General features: G+C 42.1%; 2 protein-coding genes across 3 annotated transcripts in view; one reads left to right on the top strand and one right to left on the bottom strand.

Moving 5' to 3' along the window:
• Window positions 1-170: 170 nt before the first annotated feature.
• fdx1b (ferredoxin 1b) lies at window positions 171-3,151 on the top strand. 2 transcript variants are annotated; one of them, XM_014197043.2, is made up of 5 exons: window positions 171-419; window positions 560-571; window positions 782-909; window positions 1,067-1,196; window positions 1,473-3,151. In XM_014197043.2, exons 1-5 carry the CDS (start codon window positions 193-195, stop codon window positions 1,576-1,578), a joined length of 603 nt encoding a protein of 200 aa, XP_014052518.1. In that variant the 5' UTR covers window positions 171-192; the 3' UTR covers window positions 1,579-3,151. The 2 variants fall into 2 exon arrangements, with proteins under 2 accessions (XP_014052518.1, XP_014052520.1); XM_014197045.2 differs by lacking the exon at window positions 560-571 and having other exon boundaries at window positions 187-419.
• A 7,425-nt stretch (window positions 3,152-10,576) lies between these two features.
• Window positions 10,577-21,397, bottom strand: part of LOC106603313 (rho GTPase-activating protein 20) — a 31,606-nt gene continuing 20,785 nt past the window's right edge. Inside the window, exons 10-15 of the mRNA XM_014196830.2 lie at window positions 17,571-17,743; window positions 17,225-17,386; window positions 16,925-17,034; window positions 15,410-15,599; window positions 13,290-13,404; window positions 10,577-13,187 (exon numbers count right to left, since the gene is read on the bottom strand). Of these exons, the coding sequence (XP_014052305.1) occupies window positions 11,554-13,187; window positions 13,290-13,404; window positions 15,410-15,599; window positions 16,925-17,034; window positions 17,225-17,386; window positions 17,571-17,743 (2,384 nt within the window). The 3' untranslated portion in view covers window positions 10,577-11,553. The remainder of the gene's footprint in view (window positions 13,188-13,289; window positions 13,405-15,409; window positions 15,600-16,924; window positions 17,035-17,224; window positions 17,387-17,570; window positions 17,744-21,397) is intronic.

The raw sequence follows: 21,397 nt of genomic DNA, 5'->3' as shown, positions 1-21,397 counted from the left end.
AAACAGTGTAGGAAGCCATTGAGGATGCATACTTGAAGATCTACGATGCCTTACAGTTTGAACTTAGGGTTGATGAGATGTATAATTCTTATAGATGTTAGTTAAACCATTCTCTGTCACCTGCAGAGCTGACGTTAGGTTATCTATGCTAGGCCTTGGCCCTTCTTGTGGGCTGAGTTCTACTCAAGGCTGATGGTATTCACCAGAGGCCCCCTTACCACTCAGTCCACAATCGACACGCCACAGGCCAACATGGCAAGGTGTTTGCATCTCGGCTCCTTCCTTTTCACTAAGATGGTCAATACACCCCGTATCTCAATGGGAGTCAAAACTTGCCTCATTAAAACCTGGACCCCACACAGCCAAGGCAAAGCAATCAGCATCCACTCGGCCATACACTCCGACTCTGAAAATAACAGGTAGGTAATTTGAAATAGCTTTTAGGACCATAACATTATCTGCTAAAGTTAGTTTATAGGTCTCTTTAAACCATATATTTTATAATCTGGTGTACATTTTAATTATGTATTCATACTGTTCTTTCTCTGTTCTTACCCAGAGCCATATTATAGTGAGTACCTCTACAATGGGTGATAATATAAAAACTGCTGATAAATGTTAATTCAGTTGGCTGAAGATGAAAATCTTTTAATAGGCTTTGATACAATACATCCAGAAAGACCGCTAAATGTTCAACCTTTTCAAACATATTGATTAAGATAAATAATATGTACTCTTTATCTGGAAAGTCATGGTTTATAACAAGCTCTGGTTTTGACAGCTTGTCGGAGGAAAAAGTCATAATACACTTTATTAACCAAGATGGCATCAAAACCACCACTGCTGTTACTGAAGGACAGACCCTGTTGGATGTTGTCGTAAACAAAAACTTGGACATAAGTGGTTTTGGTATGTAAACAGGAAAAATAGACAAGTAAAATATGAATATCTTTAGCAAATATGTATCACTGTATGTTGCATTTACAGTATAAAAGCCATCTACTATCCAGGTGTCTTTAAGGATTTTCACATATGTCCCTTTATTGTCTCGTCTGTTGTTCTTCAGGTGCATGTGAGGGGACATTAGCATGCTCCACCTGTCATCTCATTTTTGACAAGGCATTTTATGAGAAGATGGAACCAATGGTGGATGAGGAGATGGATATGCTAGATCTAGCTTACGGGCTTACCAAGACGTGAGTTTCATTTTGAAAAGATAAGGTGTCCTTCGCTCCCCTTCGCTTGTGGAAATGTTATGATTTACATACGCAATCACAGCTCAATCAAAACAGGCACACACAATAAATGTTGATTTAATCCGGTCAAAACAGAAACAAGTGGAACGGCCTCACTGCTGAACTGACATAGACACAACAAAGTGCAGGAAATTCTGTAATTCAGTAAAACAAATCTGGAGTAGTTAATATAAATGCTCTGAAATCATCTGCCTCTAATCTGCTTATGATTGACAGGTCCCGTCTTGGTTGCCAGGTGACAGTGCAGAAGTGGATGGATGGTATGACTGTCCAAGTGCCCCAAGACGTGAGGGATGCTGTGGGATCTAAAGGCAGCCAGTGATCCTTCATGCAACCTGCTACACCTCTCACCTACTGTACCAAGTCTAATCATCATCATCATAATCTTTATCAAACATCTCCAGAAACACATCACTCAGGACCACTCTGACATGTATTTACCCTTTGCCCTACCTATCAACTAGCTTCTGTTGGAGAATCGGTTGTAGCAACTACATATTACCGGTACATAGCATACAAAATGGCCTAAAGTGGCATGCATTAAGAAGGCATTCCTGTAATTATAAATAGTAAGTTATTAAATGTTACAAACATTGCCTGTAGCTCTATGACATGTCACCTAGCATGCTGGCTTTATAAAAGGAAACCATTGGAAATATGGAAGCACATTAAAGTGGACCATCTTTATTCAGCAGTTCTCTGCAAAGTGCCTTCAGAAAGTATTCACACTCCTTGACTTTTTCCTAAATGTGTTGTGTTACAGCCTGAATTTAAAATTGATTCAATTGAGATGTTTTGTCACTGGCCTACACCCAATAACCCAGAATGTCAAAGTGGCATTATGTTCTTTAAAAAAAAATGTATTTGTACAAATTAATACATTTTTTTAAAGTGAAATGAGTCAATAAGTATTTCAAATCCTTTGTTATGGCAAGCCTAAATAAGTTCAGGAGTAAATGTTTGCTTACCAAGTCACATAATAAGTAGCATGGATTCACTCTGTGTTCAATAATAGTGTTTAACATGATTTTTTAATCACTACCTCATCTTTGTACCCCACACATACTGTATCTGTAAGGTCCCTCAGTCGAGCAGTGAATGTCAAACACAGATTCAACCCAAAAAAACAGGGTGGTTTTTGAATCCCTCGCAAAGAAGGGCACCTATAGGTAGATGGGTAAAAATGTAAAAAGCAAACATTGAATATCCCTTTGAGTATGGTGAAGTTATTAATTACACTGGTGTATCAATACACCCGGTTGCTACAAAGATACACGCGTCATTCCTAACTCAGTTGCCGGAGAGGAAGGAAACTGCTCAGGGATTTCACCAGGGGGTAAATTGTGACTTTAAAACAATTACAGAGTTTAATGGCTGTGATAGGAGAAAACTGAGGATGGATGAACAACATTCTCGTTACTCAACAAAACTAACCTAATTGACAAAGAGAAAGGAAGTAAGCTTGTACAGAATAAAAATAATCCAAAATATGCATTCTGTTTGCGACAAGTTCTAAAGTAATACTGTAAAAAAATGTGGCAAAGCAATTAAGTAAATGCGATATTTCTGTATTTCATCTTCAATAAATGTTAAAAAATTAAAACATGCTTTGAATTTGTCATTATGGTGTATTGTGTGTAGATGGGTGAGAATTATTATTATTTTTAATTCCTTTTTTAATTCAGGCTGTAACACAACAAAATCTGGACTAAGTCAAGGGGTATGAATACTTTCTGAAGGCACTTTCTAAACCAAATAAAATTCCCTTTAAATAAGTAAAACAAATGTGTTTTCATCCAACTACATTGTGAAACTTCTATGCATAAAAACAGACAGTGATTAAAGTGGTGCAGTATACATGCGTTATAAATAAAGGTTAAAATCCAGGCATGTCACATGATTGCACAAAACACAGGGTCCTAGTTATTACTGTATGTGTTTAAGACTGTTATACAGTGCATTCGGAAAGTACTTAGACTCCTTGACTTTTTCCACATTTTGTGACGTTACAGCTCTAAAATTGATTAAATCATTTTTTCCCCCCTCAATCTTCACACAATACCCCATAAAGACTAAGCAAAAACAGGTTTTTTGAATTCTTTGCAAATGCATAACAGATAAAAAAAACTGAAATATCATATTCACATAAGTACTCAGACGCTTTACTCAGTACTTTGTTGAAGCACCTTTGGCAGCGATTACAGCTTTGAGTCTTCAGGGAAATGACGCTACAAGCTTGGCACCACTGTATTTGGGGAGTTTCTCCCATTCTTCTCTGCAGATCCTCTCAAGCTCTGGCAGGTTGGATGGGGAGTGTCGCTGTACAGCTGTTTTCAGGTCTCTCCAGAGATGTTCGATCGGGTTCAAGTCCGGGCCCTGGCTGGGCCACTCAAGGACATTCAGAGGCTTCTCCCTAAGCCACTCTTGTGTTGTCTTGGCTGTGTGCTTAGGGTCTTTGTCAACGATCCTGACTAGTCTCCCAGTCCCTGCCGCTAAAAAACATCCCCACAGCCTGATGCTGCCACAACCATGTTTCACCGTAGGGATGGTGCCAGGTTTCCTCCAGACTTAACACAAAAAATTCAATCTTGGTTTCATCAGACCAAAGAATCTTGTTTCTCATGGTCAGAGTCCTTTAGGTGCCTTTTGGCAAACTCCAAGTGGGTTTTCAATGTGCCTTTTATTGAGGAGTGGCTTCTGTCTGGCCACTCTACCATAAAGGCCTGATTGGTGGAGTGCTGCAGAGATGGTTGTCCTTCTGGAAGGTTCTCCCATCTCCACAGAGGAACTCTGGAGCTCTGTCAGAGTGACCATCGGGTTCTTGGTCACCTCGCTGACCAAGGCCCTTCTCCCCCGATTGCTCAGTTTGGCTGGGCGGCCAGCTCTAGGAAGAGTCTTGGTAGTTCCAAACTTATTCCATTTAAGAATGATGGAAGCCACTGTGTTCTTGGAGACTTTCAATACTGAAGACATTTCTTGGTACCGACCCCCAGATCTGTGCCTAGACACAATCCTGTTTCGGAGCCCCACGAACAATTCCTTCGACCTCATGTCTTGGTTTTGCTCTGACATGCACGGTCAACTGTTGCACCTTATATAGACAGATGTCTGCCTTTCCAAATCATGTCCAATCAATTGAATTTACCACAACCAAGTTGTAGAAACAGCTCAAGGATAATTAATGGAAACAGGATGCACCTGAGCTCAATTTCGAGTCGCATAGCAAAGGGTCTGAATACTTATGTAAATAAGGTGCTTCTGTTTTTATTTTTAATACATCTGCAAAAATGTCTAAAAAGCTATTTTTGCTTTGTCATTATGGGTTATTTTGTGTAGATTGATGAGAAAAAATACTAATTTAATCAATTTTAGAATAAGGCTGTAACATAACAATACGTGGAAAAGTCAAATGTTCTGAATACTTTCCGAAAGCACTGTATCAATGCATATATATATATATATATATATATATATACTGCTCAAAAAAATAAAGGGAACACTTAAACAACACATCCTAGATTTGAATGAAAGAAATAATCTTATTAAATACTTTTTTCTTTACATTGTTGAATGTGCTGAGAACAAAATCACACAAAAATAATCAATGGAAATCCAATTTATCAACCCATGGAGGTCTGGATTTGGAGTCACACTCAAAATTAAAGTGTAAAACCACACTAAAGGCTGATCCAACTTTGATGTAATGTCCTTAAAACAAGTCAAAATGAGGCTCAGTAGTGTGTGTGGCCTCCACGTGCCTGTATGACCTCCCTGGGCATGCTCCTGATGAGGTGGTGGATGGTCTCCTGAGGGATCTCCTCCCAGACCTGAACTAAAGCATCCCCCAACTCCTGGACAGTCTGTGGTGCAACGTGGCGTTGGTGGATGGAGCGAGACATGATGTCCCAGATGTGCTCAATTGGATTCAGGTCTGGGGAACGGGCGGGCCAGTCCATAGCATCAATGCCTTCCTCTTGCAGGAACTGCTGACACACTCCAGCCACATGAGGTCTAGCATTGTCTTGCATTAGGAGGAACCCAGGGCCAACCGCACCAGCATATGGTCTCACAAGGGGTCTGAGGATCTCATCTCGGTACCTAATGGCAGTCAGGCTACCTCTGGCGAGCACATGGAGGGCTGTGCGGCCCCCCAAAGAAATGCCACCCCACACCATTTATTTATTTATTTTACCTTTATTTAACCAGGTAGGCAAGTTGAGAACAAGTTCTCATTTACAATTGCGACCTGGCCAAGATAAAGCAAAGCAGTTCGACAACATACAAAAACACAGAGTTACACATGGAGTAAAACAACAACAATCAATGATGCAGTAGAAGAAAAAAAAAAATATATAAAAAAAATACAAAAAAAATAAGACTATATACAATGTGAGCAAATGATGTGAGATAAGGGAGGTAAAGGCAAAAAAATGCCATGGTGGCAAAGTAAATAAAGTATAGCAAGAAAAACACTGGAATGGTAGATTTGTAGTTTGAAGAAAGTTCAAAGATAAAATATAAATAATATGGTGCAAAGGAGCAAAATAAATAAAATAAATAAATACAGTAGGGGAAGAGGTAGTAGTTTGGGCTAAATTATAGATGGGCTATGTACAGGTGCAGTGATCTGTGAGCTGCTCTGACAGCTGGTGCTTAAAGCTAGTGAGGGAGATAAGTGTTTCCAGTTTCAGAGATTTTTGTAGTTCGTTCCAGTCATTGGCAGCAGAGAACTGGAAGGAGAGACGACCAAAGGAGGAGTTGGCTTTAGGGGTGACCAGAGAGATATACCTGCTGGAGCGCGTGCTACAGGTGGGTGCTGCTATGGTGACCAGTGAGCGGAGATAAGGGGGGACTTTACCTAGCAGAGTCTTGTAGATGACCTGGAGCCAATGTGTTTGGCGACGATTATGAAGCGAAGGCCAGCCAACGAGAGCGTACAGGTCGCAGTGGTGGGTAGTATATGGGGCTTTGGTGACAAAACGGATGGCACTGTGATAGACTGCATCCAGCTTGTTGAGTAGGGTATTGGAAGCTATTTTGTAAATGACATCGCCGAAGTCGAGGATTGGTAGGATGGTCAGTTTTACGAGGGTATGTTTGGCAGCATGAGTGAAGGATGCTTTGTTGCGAAATAGGAAGCCAATTCGAGATTTCACTTTGGATTGGAGATGATTGATGTGAGTCTGGAAGGAGAGTTTACAGTCTAACCAGACACCTAGGTATTTGTAGTTGTCCACAAATTCTAAGTTAGAACCGTCCAGAGAAGTGATGCTGGACAGGCGGGCAGGTGCAGGCAGCGATCGGTTGAAGAGCATGCATTTAGTTTTACTTGTGTTTAGGAGCAGTTGGAGACCACGGAAGGAGAGTTGAATGGCATTGAAGCTCGTCTGGAGGGTTGTTAACACAGTGTTCAAAGAAGGGCCAGAAGTGTACAGAATGGTGTCGTCTGCGTAGAGGTGGATCAGAGATTCACCAGCAGCAAGAGCGACATCATTTATGTATACAGAGAAAAGAGTTGGCCCAAGAATTGAACCCTGTGGTACCCCCATAGAGACTGCCAGAGGTCCAGACAGTAGGCCCTCCGATTTGACACACTGAACTCTGTCAGAGAAGTAGTTGGTGAACCAGGCGACGCAATCGTTTGAGAAACCAAGGCTACTGAGTCTGCCGATGAGGATGTGGTGATTAACAGAGTCAAAAGCTTTGGCCAGGTCAATGAATACGGCAGCACAGTATTGTTTCTTATCGATGGCGGTTACGATGTCGTTTAGGACCTTGAGCGTGGCTGAGGTGCACCCATGACCAGCTCTGAAACCAGATTGCATAGCGGAGAGGGTGCGGTGGGATTCGAAATGGTCGGTAATCTGTTTGTTGACTTGGCTTTCGAAGACCTTAGAAAGGCAGGGTAGGATGGATATAGGTCTGTAGCAATTAGGGTCAAGAGTGTCACCTCCTTTGAAGAGGGGGATGACAGCAGCTGCTTTCCAATCTATGGGAATCTCAGACGACACGAAAGAGAGGTTGAACAGGCTAGTAATAGGGGTTGCAATAATTTCGGCAGATAATTTTAGAAAGAAAGGGTCCAGATTGTCAAGCCCAGCTGATTTGTAGGGGTCCAGATTTTGCAGCTCTTTCAGAACATCAGCTGAATGGATTTGGGAGAAGGAGAAATGGGGAGGCTTGGGCGAGTAGCTGTGGGGGTGCAGTGCTGTTGAATGCAGTAGGGGTAGTTAGGTGGAAAGCATGGCCAGCCGTAGAAAAATGCTTATTGAAATTCTCAATTATAGTGGGCTTATCGGTGGTGACAGAGTTTCCTATCCTCAGTGCAGTGGGCAGTTGGGAGGAGGTGTTCTTATTCTCCATGGACTTTACAATGTCCCAGAACTTTTTAGAGTTGGAGTTGCACGGGGCGAATTTCTGTTTGAAAAAGCTAGCCTTGGCGTTTCTAACTGCCTGTGTGTATTGGTTTCTAACTTCCCTAAAAAGTTGCATATCGCGGGGGCAGTTCGATGCTAATGCAGAACGCCACAGGATATTTTTGTGTTGGTTAAGGGCAGTCAGGTCTGGGGAGAACCAAGGGCTATATCTGTTCCTGGTTCTAAATTTCTTGAAAAGGGGCATGCTTATTTAAGATGGAGAGGAAGGCATTTAAAAAAAATAACCAGGCATCCTCTACTGACGGGATGAGGTCAATATCCTTCCAGGATACCAGGGCCAGGTCGAATAGAAAGGCTTGCTCGTTGAAATGTTTCAGGGAGCGTTTGACAGTGATGAGTGGAGGTCGTTTGACCGCTGACCCATTACGGGTGCAGGCAATGAGGCAGTGATCGCTGAGATCTTGGTTGAAAACAGCAGAGGTGTATTTAGAGGGCACGTTGGTTAGGATGATATCTATGAGGGTGCCAGTGTTTGCGGCTTTGGGGTTGTACCTGGTGGGTTCATTAATAATTTGTGTGAGATTGAGGGCATCAAGCTTGGATTGTAGGATGGCTGGGGTGTTAAGCATGTCCCAGTTTAGGTCACCTAGTAGCACGAGCTCTGAAGATAGATGGGGGGCAATCAGTTCACATATGGTGTCCAGAGCACAACTAGGGGCCGAGGGGGTCTATAGCAGGCGGCAACGGTGAGAGACTTGTTTTTGGAGAGGTGGATTTTTAAAAGTAGAAGTTCAAATTGTTTGGGTACAGACCTGGATAGCAGGACAGAACTCTGCAGGCTATCTCTGCAGTAGATTGCAACACCGCCCCCTTTGGTCGTTCTATCTTGTCTGAAAACGTTGTAGTTAGGGATGAAGATTTCAGAGTTTTTGGTGGACTTCCTAAGCCAAGATTCAGACACAGCTAGGACATCCGGGTTGGCGGAGTGTGCTAAAGCAGTGAATAAAACAAACTTAGGGAGGAGGCTTCTAATGTTAACATGCATGAAACCAAGGTTATTACGGTTACAGAAGTCATCAAAAGAGAGCGCCTGGGGAGTAGGAGTGGAGCCAGGCACTGCAGGGCCTGGATTCACCTCTACATCCCCAGAGGAGCAGAGAAGAATAAGTATGAGGGTACGGCTAAAAGCTATAAGAATTGGTCGTCTGTGACGTCCAGAATAGAGAGAAAAAGGAGCAGGTTTCTGGGGGCGATAAAATAGCTTCAAGGTATAATGTACAGACAAAGGTATGGTGGGATGTGAGTACAGAGGAGGTAAACCTAGGCATTTGGGCGATCAGGTTACGTCGCGACGGAGGGGCCAGTTGGATAACTCCCTCGGGCAGATAACGTCGGTGGTCCAGTCGTGAAGACCCGATGGGGCTCCGCATCGGCAGTAAAACGGGTCAGGATAGGTGAGTTGTAGCCAAGGAGACACTTCAGCTGGCTAGCTCAGGAATAGCCCAGGAGTGGCTGACGGAACTCTTCAGCTGGCTAGCTGGCTAGCTCCGTAATAATGTGTGTTAATTCCGTGACCGACGTTGCCAATAGTCACTCAGGTAGCAGCTAGTTAGCTGCAAGATCCAGGTGTAAATGTCCAGAGCCTGCGGTAGAAATCGGGGAAAGGAGAGAGAATAGGTCCGGTATGCTCTGGTCTGAGTCGCGCTGTACAAAAACTGGCGATAGCTTTTCGAGCTAATGGATAGCTGAGGACAGCTAACCGTGGCTAGCTGAACTTCAACGTTAGCCAGTGAAAATGGCTAACCTCTTGCTAGCTTCTGTTGTGGAATTCAGATGAGGTAAATAATACTTTCTTTTTTTAAATTGGTGAGGCGGGTTGCAGGAGAGTGCTTTGAGGTTGAGTTTTTAGAATTAAAAAATAATATATATATATAAAAAGATAAGTGAAGAAAAAAAATATGTAAATATATATATACACGGGACACGACAAGAGGAGGGTAGAGGACGTCTGAACTGCTACGCCATCTTGGAAAAATGGACCATGACTGACCCACCGCCAAACCGGTCATGCTGGAGGATGTTGCAGGCAGCAGAACATTCTCCACGGCGTCTCCAGACTCTGTCACGTCTGTCACGTGCTCAGTGTGAACCTGCTTTCATCTGTGAAGAGCACAGGGCGCCAGTGGCGAATTTGCCAATCTTTGTGTTCTCTGGCAAATGCCAAACGTCCTGCACGGTGTTGGGCTGTAAGCACAACCCCCACCTGTGGACGTCGGGCCCTCATACCACCCTCATGGAGTCTGTTTCTGACCGTTTGAGCAGACACATGCACATTTGTGGCCTGCTGGAGGTCATTTTGCAGGGCTCTGGCAGTGCTTCTCCTGATCCTCCTTGCACAAAGGCGGAGGTAGCGGTCCTGCTGCTGGGTTGTTGCCCTCCTACAGCCTCCTCCACGTCTCCTGATGTACTGGCCTGTCTTCTGGTAGCGCCTCCATGCTCTGGACACTAGGCTGACAGACACAGCAAACGTTCTTGCCACAACTTGCATTGATGTGCCATCCTGGATGAGCTGCACTACCTGAGCCACTTGTGTGGGTTGTAGACTCCGTCTCATGCTACCACTAGAGTGAAAGCACCGCCAGCATTCAAAAGTGACCAAAACATCAGCCAGGAAGCATAGGAACTGAGAAGTGGTCTGTGGTCCCCACCTGCAGAACCACTCCTTTATTGGGGGTGTCTTGCTAATTGCCTATAATTTCCACCTGTTGTCTATTCCATTTGCACAACAGCATGTGAAATGTATTGTCAATCAGTGTTGCTTCCTAAGTGGACAGTTTGATTTCACAGAAATGTGATTGACTTGGAGTTACATTGTGTTGTTTAAGTGTTCCCTTTATTTTTTTGAGCAGTATATATATATATATACACACACACACACACACACACACACACACACACACACACACACACATACATACATACATACATACATACATACATACACACACACATAAGGTGCTCCATTTTGCATATGCAAAATGGCAGTGACATTTTCAAAAACAACATCAATTTTTTTTTAACTTCAATGCGATTTATGTTGTAATTCTTTAACGATAAAAGTTTGAATCAGGAAAATGTGAACACCATGCAATCGCTTAACAGTATTTGGAACTCAGTTTGGATAATATTCCATCTCATGTATTTACATTTTGTACGGCTATTTTGTGTGTTAGCTGAACTATATTTCTATAAGTGTTTGCTCGTATACAAATTGTGCATGTTATACCTAATTTGCCTCACTTTTTTTTTTCTTACCCTGACATATTATCCCTATCATCTTCTTGAACATGTCACAGTCCCTCCAGTAAACACACACATGACAATGAAGGCAAGATGTCTGGTCCTTATTCATAGCTTCAGTCATTTGCTATACAAAAGCATTAAGCATCCCCATTCAGATGTAGGAGGTGCTCTGTCTGAGTGGTTTGCATAAATACCATTCATTTCCTCTAAGCAACAACCCACAGGACATTGCAGAGACTGTTGAAATTGCTTATCAAGCTGACTAGTTTGACAAAATGAACTGCAAGTACTAACTCATTGAGTCTTTACCATCTGACACGGTCTTACTCCCTTGCTTAACTTTCATTACACATTCGTCATACATTTATCTGCATTCATCACTAATCCTAATTCCTGCATTTAATCTGCACCATTCTTAATTTAGAATTTAGCAAGAAATACATAGATATTTACACACAAAGAGGGAGGTAAAGTAACCCATGATTATCTACATTCTGATAACCCATTATAAAACACCAAATGATGAGCATTTGTACAATCAGACAACTGATTACTCACCATGTGATAGCTTTGTGGCATTTTCTGTTGGTTTAGCCATTTTACTTTGCTACTGGAGTTTACTTACACGTTTTTTTTTCAATTGCTTTTGCATCCGAGTTGCCATTCTTGTTATCACTTGAGCTGAAGTATTCTCTCACAGTGTTTCTGACAGTTGCTGGCAGTTTTATTCTTATAGTGTGGCTGATTGTGGTTGCAGTTTTGTGGCTGATTGTGCTTGCAGTTTTGGCATTGGTTTTAGATGATGTCTGGGAGAGAGGGGTGCATCCACCACCCAACTGTTCAGGGACCGCCTCACCACAGTCAATCTCTGTTTTAGTCTTTTCTCCTTTCTCCTTGTTGTTTACAGATTGTCTGATTGACACAGACTGAAGGACCAGTGGAGTGTTTTGACCATAGAACACTGTCTGGGGTATGTGGACCTGCACACTCTGACCGAGCAGTTCCTCGTTTTCCTGATGTTCTCTCCGTGTGTCAGACACCAGAGAGACTCCACACTCTTCCACAGATTGATCAGACTGTTTCTTCACCAGCATTCTGTTAGAGGAGGTGTAAAATGTAATTTTTGTCCTCTTCACCTCTTCTTTGTTGACAGCCTGGTTGTTTGTTTTTCTCAGCTGTATGTGTGTAATGGATATTTCTTTGGTCTGGCCTTTTGACTCTGACGTCTCAAACACTTTATCCTTCTGGCTCTGGTGCACCTGCTCCCCACTCCAATCAGAGATAAAATTCTCACTGTCATCTGGTTGAGAGACAGGGCTTTGACTATTCTCACCTTTAAAACTACAGAGGCTTTGCGTACTCAACTGGTAGTCTTCTCTATTCTGAATGCTAATAGAACGGTAATGCTCCTTGTCTTCCTCTCTCTCATCATACTTATTATACAAGTCCAAAACCTCGGGTGCCTGAGCAACTGCCTCTGGGAATGTCATGCTCCAGTCTTTTGGGAATTTCTTCGGGGTGTCTGGGGTGAGAGGGCGTAACCGTGCCGACGTGCCGAACAGGAAGGGTAGGGAGCTGGGCTCATTGGGAGAGGACACAGAGTCAGAGCAGAAGGAAAAGGCACTGTCTATGGAGCTCAGAGAGGAGGCAGACGGGGAGGTGGCTGTGGAGGACAGGCTGGAGAAACTGGACCTGTTGGACATGGCCAGCCTCTGGGCAGGGTGCCAGAACCTAGAAGCTACCTGAGGGGACCTCCAGAAGGCATACCTAGATCTGCTGCCACCTACCCTGGGGCTGCTGTCCCCCTTTAGTAGTCCCTTAGCGTGGGGTTTGTGTGTGTGTTGGGAGTGGTCTGCACAGCCACACATCACTGCCGCATCGCAGCTGGACTGACGGGCAACAGGAGTGTGGATCTGGCTTTGGGACCCTGACTGGGGAGAAGCCAGAGACACACTGGGTTCTGAGGAGCAGCGGGCTGAGCGAAGACTCTGGGTCCCCATCAGGGAGCATATAGACCCACTGGAGAGTGAAGACATGAAGTCTAGATTTCCACAGCTATAAGCACTTTCCTCACTCACATGTTGCTTTTTCAAGGAGTCAACCTCATTCAGAAGGCCCAAAATCTCTTTATCCTCTTTCAAGACCAGTTTCCCTGGAGACAAGAATAAAGGTTCCCTGTTAGGAGAGTGAATTCCTCCTTGCTTCTCCCAGTCCCAATCATCAGACAAGTAGAGCTGCTGGTAAGACTCCACTGAAAGAAAAAACACGAAAAGATCAAAGCGAGACCACATGGTTACCATGAAAATGCAAAAAAAATAAAAATCAACCATATGTTATCTAACAAAGATCTCACCCATGACATCCTCTACAGTTCCTTGTTCACAATTTGGCTCAGTAAAAATGCACTCAACATCTTTACCAAAAATGGATGGGGTGTTTTCAATGAGTAGTTGGATGAGAGCTGCAACCTGCAATGGAGACATGAAAACACATTGAGACAGAAACCGTTAAGAAATAGGAGGTACAGGAGATGAACATACACTATCTGCTCATGCTAACTACAACACCAGAGTCATTAATGGGGTCCAATGAAAATGACTTTCAATTCAGTGTATTATTCCAATTTACACAGAAAAAAACAACGTATACAGTGAGCTCCGAAAGTATTGGACAACAAATATTTGTTGTTGTTTTGGCTTCAGATTTGAAATGATTCAATGATTATGAGGTTAAAGTGCAGACTGTCAGCTTTAATTTGAGTGTATTGTAATCCATATCGGGTGAACCGTTTAGAAATTAGAGCACTTTTTGTAGATAGTCCCCCCATTTTAGAGGACCAAAGGTATTGGGACAAATCTACAATATGTGCATTATTAAAGTAGTAAAATGTTACGTATTTGGTCCCATATTCATAGCACGCAATGACTACATCAACTTATGACTCTACAAACTTGTTGGATGCATTTGCTGTTTGTTTTGGTTGTGTTTCAGATTGTTTTGTGCCCGATAGAAAGGAATAGTAAATAATGTATTGTGTCATATTGGAGTCACTTCTATTGTAAATAAGAATAGAACATTTCTATATTAATGTGGATGCTACCACGATTACGGATAATCCTGAATGAATCGTGAATGATATCATGTGATATTTGTGCATCTGTAAATTTCTCACTCATAATTGTTCACGATTCATTCAGGATTTTGCGGAATCATGGTAGCATCCACATTAATGTAGAAGTGTTGAGAAACATTATATTCTTATTTACGGAAAAGTGACTCCAAAATGACACAATACATTATTTACCATTCATTTCTATTGGGCACAACATCATATGAAACACAACCAAATCACAGAACAGCAAATGCATCCAACACGTTTGTACAGTCACAAGCTTAATGCAATCATTGCGTGCTAGGAATATGGGACCAAATACCTAACTTTTTACTACTTTAATACACATATAAGTGAACTTGTCCCAATACTTTTGGTCCCCTAAAATGGGGGATGAAAATTCAAGCTGACAGTCTGCACTTTAACCTCATAGTCCTCATATCCAAAGTGTTGGAGTACAGAGCCAAAACAACAACAAAATGGTCACTGGGTCACTGTAGTTTATAAATTACACTTTGATGTTTTAAGAACTCTTGAGAACTGTTTTTATCTTTGTGATGTTTCACAGCAACACAAATGTCAAACAGTAGATCAATGTTCTGACGTTTAATTGGCATAAGAATCGCATTGGCCAAATTGTGTCGCAGACAAAATAGGTACCAGTTACACTTTTTTTGATCCTCTGCAAATTAAACTTAATTGATTTCTTAACCTTGACATCATGTTGCCTTTTAAAATGATTATTTTAGCAATAAGCTACTGAAGAGATGATGCCTATTCCAAAATGTGATGATGCCTATTCCAAAATGTGATGATGCCTATTCCAAAAGCTGTACCGAATACGAAACCACTGGACACAATGGTTGAATCAAAGTTGTTTTCATTTAATTTCAATGAAATGACATTGAACCAACATGGAATAAATGTTGAATTGACATCTGTGCCCAGTGGGAACTGACAATTTCAGCATATATACATTGAATTGTATATTTTGAATAATCATTATATTTTGTATTAATACATAAACTCAGCAATTCACCAGGGATTTATTACTGCATTTGTGTGTTTCATTGAAGCCTTAATAAAATATATCTTTGACTATATTTATAAAACAGAATAATAGATAACATGCTCACTCTCATATTATTTTTCAGAAGTTGTCAGGTGCTAGATTCTCATAGTCCATAGCAGTAGAGATGGTCAGCACACAATAAATAATCTTCAATAATTTATTTATTTATCTGTGTAAGAAATACAGAGAAATAAAAGAATACATGAATTATTGAAGATTATTTATGGTACTTATAAAATGTCTATAGGGTACTATTGTTGTTGGGCAGGGGATCGCTAAGTAGATCTACCTTTTTAGTGGACTGACTCTCCTCCTCTGGCCCAGTAGGCACGGGCAGCCACAGCATGTTGGGAGCGATACAGAGAGCCAGGTTTAAAGCGTTCATCTGGTTCTCCTGCGAGCTCTCCTGGATGTGATAGAGAAGGGCGAACAGGTAGCGGAGCAAGGTAACATTATCCTCTGGAAGCTGGCTCAATAGCCTGAAGGGGACAGAAAATGGAGTACCATTAATACCCTAACGGCTAATTGAGGCCAGTAATGTAGAGAGGAATGGGTGAGTGGCTGATGCACACAATGATTCAAACCTTGAAACCTGTGACTGGCAGAAAAGTTAAATAAAAGGACATATCAAAGAATAGTCTTTAATAGAGGTTAAATGCCCTCAATAGAATAGAAGAGCAGTGGTTTGCAATTCAGCTAAATTCATTAAATCGTTTTGTAAATCTAGAATAACACACAGAACTGTATTGCTTGTTTTTCCATTCCAATAGCCTTCTCAGCACGTCATGTCCTGTTTCAAAGTCATTCAATCTGTTTTTTTTTATCTTAATACCTTTGAAAAACACACATTAGGCACATTAGAGCAATTTCAACGACCTGAAGAGATATATTTATTGATGTGTTCTTCCCCAAGTAAATGTACTGTATGTACTGTGCAGAAGTGGAATTTACTAAAGACAGAAACAGACTAAAAATGGTATATGAACAGGACAGAACACATAACAGGATGTTATTCTGTTGTACAATTTTCAATATTGTTCTGTTTCTGCTCACATCTATGGCTCAGCGTTACCCAAATGTTTCCTATCTATTTTTTTAATTCATTTTTTACCTGTTTTCTTCCCAATTTCATGGTATCCAATTGGTAGTTACAGTCTTGTCTCATCGCTGCAACTCCCGTACGGACTCTGGAGAGGCGAAAGTTGAGAGCCGTGCGTTCTCCGAAACACAACCAAGATGCACTGCTTCTTGACACAGTGCCCACTTAACCCGAAAGCCAGTCGCACCAATGTGTCGGAGGAAACACTGTGCACCTGGCGACCGTGTCAGCGTGCACTGCGCCCAGCCCGCCACAGGAGTCTCTAGTGCGCGATGGGACCAGGACATCCCTGCTGGCCAAACCCTCCCCTAACCCGGACAACACCGGGCTAATTGTGCACCACCCCATGGGTCTCCCGGTCGCAGCCGGCTGCGACAGAGCCTGGACTCGAACCCAGAATCTCTAGTGGCACAGCTGAATCTCTAGTGGCACTGTGATACAGTCCCTTAGACCACTGTGCCACTCAGGAGGCTCCAAATCCCATAGAATACGTAGACACCGGACAATCATTCAAGTGGGAAAATCTCAATAAAACAACTGTAAGCAGATCCATTATATCAGAGGTGGGTGCAGAGGGTGGAGTCTTTTGTTTCATTCCTGCTCTAACACAATTGTCTCAGTTTATCAAGGACCATATGACAACTCCTTTATTTTAGCCACTAATCTATTGTTGGTAACAAATAAACAGATGTATGAATCTCTCACCCTTTTATCAACTCAATCTTGTCTTCAATATCATCAGCCGCCATGACCTCCATCCACTTCTCATACAGACCAGTACTTAGCACACTGCCAGGGATGTTGCGCAGAAAGTCCTGTTCATTCAAATATAAGTCCTAGCAATCAAAATCTATACAGTACAGTATGAAAATAGTTATTTTTTTTACATTTTGGTCCTCCATTTTAACATGTTACTGTTACTGCTGGCCATAATATTTCAGTTTAAAATCCAATGCAGGCTAGTAAATAATCTAAAACACAAGTGAGACTTCAGAAAGCAATTACAGTGATGACTGATGCAGCAACAAACACAGACTCCCCCTCCAGCTGAACACTGTTGCCAGAGTTCAGTCTTTCCTTCAGTTCCCGGCATGTCTTAGCATTGGCTGAGCGCCGGAAGATCCCTGTGGTGGTGGGGCCCTCATGATACAACAGATACAGCATGTCCTGTATGGAGAATAGACCAGACATGTAGTAGTTTGCAGGCGCAATTACAAGCTGTGAATAATTTGCCCACCATGACTGATATTATCCTAATTTGCCCATCATGATCGGAATTATCCTCACCGCTTTCCCAGCAGTAGAGATGAATACTTTATAATTTTTCATATTTGAGGGGATCACAACTCACCATGATGGGTCTGGGTAGGTTTCCATGATGACAGATGGAGGACAATGAAAGACCAAAGAGCTTGTGAGGAGTTGTGGGGGATTCAGGATATCCACCTCCTTGGCTGCCATGTCCTCTTCTCAGAGCCCAGTCTAACAGAGACTTCTTTCTCTTTATGTGTTTCTGAAAGGAATCTGTTGGAAATTATGAACAGCGCATTCTTTAGAAACTCTTTGAGTGACAGATATGTGGTTGTCATTCAATCAAACCTGCTTTCAGCCAAAATTTTTATTAAAATGTAATTTTGAGTAACGAATCAACAGAGGGGAACACACTATTTTTTAAAATATATAATGCCAAATAAGGGTTATTTGGCTCGTAACGATAGTGGAACCCTTTTTGGTGTATATACTGTAGAACCCTTTTCAAAGAATCCGAAAAGAACCATTGTAACAGCCGTCGTAGTGAATGGACCAAGGCGCAGCGGGTTGAGTGCTCATCTTTAACTTTTATTGAACACTAAACAAAAAGCCGAACGACAGCTAGACAGTTTTGCAGGCTACACACACACAGCAATGAAAAATCAACTTCCCACAAAAGACAGGTGGAAAAAGGGCTACCTAAGTATGGCTCCCAATCAGCGACAATGATGTACAGCTGTCCCTGATTGAGAGCCATACCAGGCCAACACAAAGAAATACACAACATAGAATGGGACATAGAAATAGAAAATATAGAACATACAACAAAACCCCGAAACACACAAAACAAACACACCCCTGCCACGTCCTGACCAAACTACAATACCAAAATTACCCCTTTACTGGTCAGGACGTGACAACAATGTTCATAAGGTTCTATATGTAACCTTTTTTTGTGATGTAAAGAACTCTTTCCTAAGGTTCTATAAAGAACCATTACCAAAAGTTTCTATACTGAACAAAAATATAAACGCAACATGTAAAGTGTTGATCCCATGTTTCACAAGCTGATATAAAACATCCCAGAAATGTTCCATACACACCAAAAGCTTATTTCTCTCAAGTTTAGCGCACAAATTAGTTTACATCCCTGTTAGTGTGCATTTCTTTGCCAAGATAATCCATCCACCTGACAAGTGTGGCATATCAAGAAGCTGATTAAACAGCATGAACATTACACAGGTGCACCTTGTGCTTGGGACAATAAAAGGCCACTCTAAAATATGCAGTTTTGTCACACAACACATGCCACAGATGTCTAAAGTTTTGAGGGAGTGTGCAGTTGGCATGCTTACCGCAGGAATCTCTACCAGAGCTTTTGCCAGAGAATTGAATGTTAATTTCTCTACCATAAGCCGCCTCCAACGTCGATTTAGAGAATTTGATAGTACGTCCAACTCACAACCACAGACCACGTGTAACCACGCCAGCCCAGGACCTCCACAACCGGCTTCTTCACCTGCGGGATCATCTGGGACCAGCCACCCGGACAGCTGATGAAACTGTGGGTGTGCACAACTGAAGAATTTCTGTACATATTGTCAGAAACTGTCTTAGGGAAGCTCATCTGCGTGCTTGTCATCCTCACCAGGGTTTGGACCTGACTGCAGTTCAGCATCGTAACCAACATCAGTGGGCAAACGCTCACCTTTGATGGCCATTGGCATGCTGGAGAAGTGTGTTTTTCACGGATGAATCCCGGTTTCAACTGTACAGGGCAGATGGCAGAACGTGTGTATGGAGTCATGTGGGCGAGCGGTTTGCTGACATCAACGTAGTGAACAGAGTGCCCCATGGTGGCGGTGGGCTAAAGACAACGAATACAATAGCATTTTATCAACGGCAATTTGAATGCACAGAGATACCATGATGAGAGTTCCATTGTCATGCCTTTCATCCGCCTCAATCACCTCATGTTTCAGAATGTTAATGCACTGTCACAAGGACCTGAACACAATTCCTGGAAGCTAAAAATGTCCCAGTTCTTCCATGGCCTGCATACTCGCCAGACATGTCACCCATTGAGCATGTTTGGGATTGCCCAGGATCGACGTGTACGACAGCGTGTTCCAGTTCCCACCAATATCCAGCAACTTCCCACAGCCATTGAAGAGGAGTGAGACAACATTGTACAGACCACAATCAACAGCCTGATCAACTCTATGCAAAGGAGATGTGTCTCGCTGCATGAGGGAAATAGTGTTCACACCAGATACTGACTGGTTTTCTGATCCACGACCCTACCTTTTTTAAAAGGTATCTGGGACCAAGAGATTCATATCTGCATTCCCAGTCATGTGAAATTCATAGATTAGGGACTAATATATTTATATATTTCAATTGACTGGTGTTTTATATGAACTGTAATTCAGTAAAATCTTTTAAATTGTTGCATGTTGTGTTTATATTTTTGTTGTTACAACCTTATTCTGGTACTACAAATAGCCTTTTTTAAATGTTTTTTTTCTATATAATTTGTATGGTGCTGTAAAGTACACATTCTTACTAAGGTTCTCTAAAGAACTATTCTCAATTTCAAAGGTTCTATAAAAACGTTTTTGCCATATAATATTGTTTTGTGTTGAATAAAAAATCCTTAGATGTTATTTTTGTGTTGGTTGACAAGTTGAATCAGGTGTGCTAGCACTGGAATAGATCAAATACATGGAATGGCAGTCTGTCGCCGAGGAGAGGTTTTGAAGAACTCTAATATCCTACAGTTTCTCTGAAACTTAGCTGAACAAGGACATGGATAATAGCTTGTTTTTCTGTGCGTCGGCAGCACAGAACGGCAGCGTCGGGTAAGCTCATGGGGGGTGGTGTGTCTCTTTGTTAACATCATCTGGTACGCAATCTCTAATATTAAGGAAGACTTGATGTTCTGCTCGCCTGAGTTAGAATACCTCATGATAAGCTGTACACCATACTAAGAAATCTCATCTGCATTTTTGGTTGCTGTCTATTTACCACCACAAACCAATGCTGATACTAAGACCGCATTCAACAAGCTGTATGAGGCCATAAATAAACAAGAAAATGCTCATCCAGAGGTGGTGCTCCTAGTGGCCGGTGATTTTAATGCAGGAAAACTGAAATCCATTTTACCAAATTTCTACCAGAGTGTCACCTGTGTAGCTAGAGGTGAAAAAACTCTAGATCACTTTTACTCTTCACACAGATATGCTTACAAAGCTCTCCTATGCCCTCCTTTTGGTAAATCTGACCATAACGCTATCCTCTTAATTCATGATTACAAGCAAAAACTCAAACAGGAAGTACCAGTGACGCGCTCAATACGGAAATTATTTGATGAAGTGGATAGCAAGCTACAGGACTGTTTCGCTAGCATGGACTGAAAAATGTTCTCGGAACTCATCTGATGGCTTTGAGGAGTTTACCACATCAGTCAATGGCTTCATTAATCAGTGCATCGACCACGCCATCCCCCAAGTGACCATATGTACATACATATCCCAACCATAAGCCATGGGTTACAGGCAGGCAACATCCGCACTGAGCTAAAGGCTAGAGCTGCCTCTTTCAAGGAACGGGACACTAACCCGACGCTTACAAGAAATCCCGCTACGCCCATCAAACAAACAAAGCATCAGTACAGTAGCTTGCGAAAGTATTCACCCCCCCCCCCTTGGCATTTTTCCTATTCTGTTGCCTTACAACCTGGAATTAAAATTGAGTTTTTGGGGGGTTTGTATCATTTGATTTACACAACATGCCTACCACTTTGAAGATGCAAAATATTTTTAATTGTGAAACAAACAAAAAATAAGAAAAAAACCCCAGAAAACTTAAGCGTGCATAACTCTTCACCCCCCAAAGTCAATACTTTGTAGAGCCACCTTTTGCAGC

The sequence above is a fragment of the Salmo salar genome, chromosome ssa04 (genome assembly GCF_905237065.1).
Source record: "Salmo salar chromosome ssa04, Ssal_v3.1, whole genome shotgun sequence".
Lineage (NCBI taxonomy): Eukaryota > Metazoa > Chordata > Actinopteri > Salmoniformes > Salmonidae > Salmo > Salmo salar.
The sequence above is the reverse complement of the archived record's forward strand: the minus strand, read 5'-3'. Positions and strand labels throughout refer to the sequence as shown.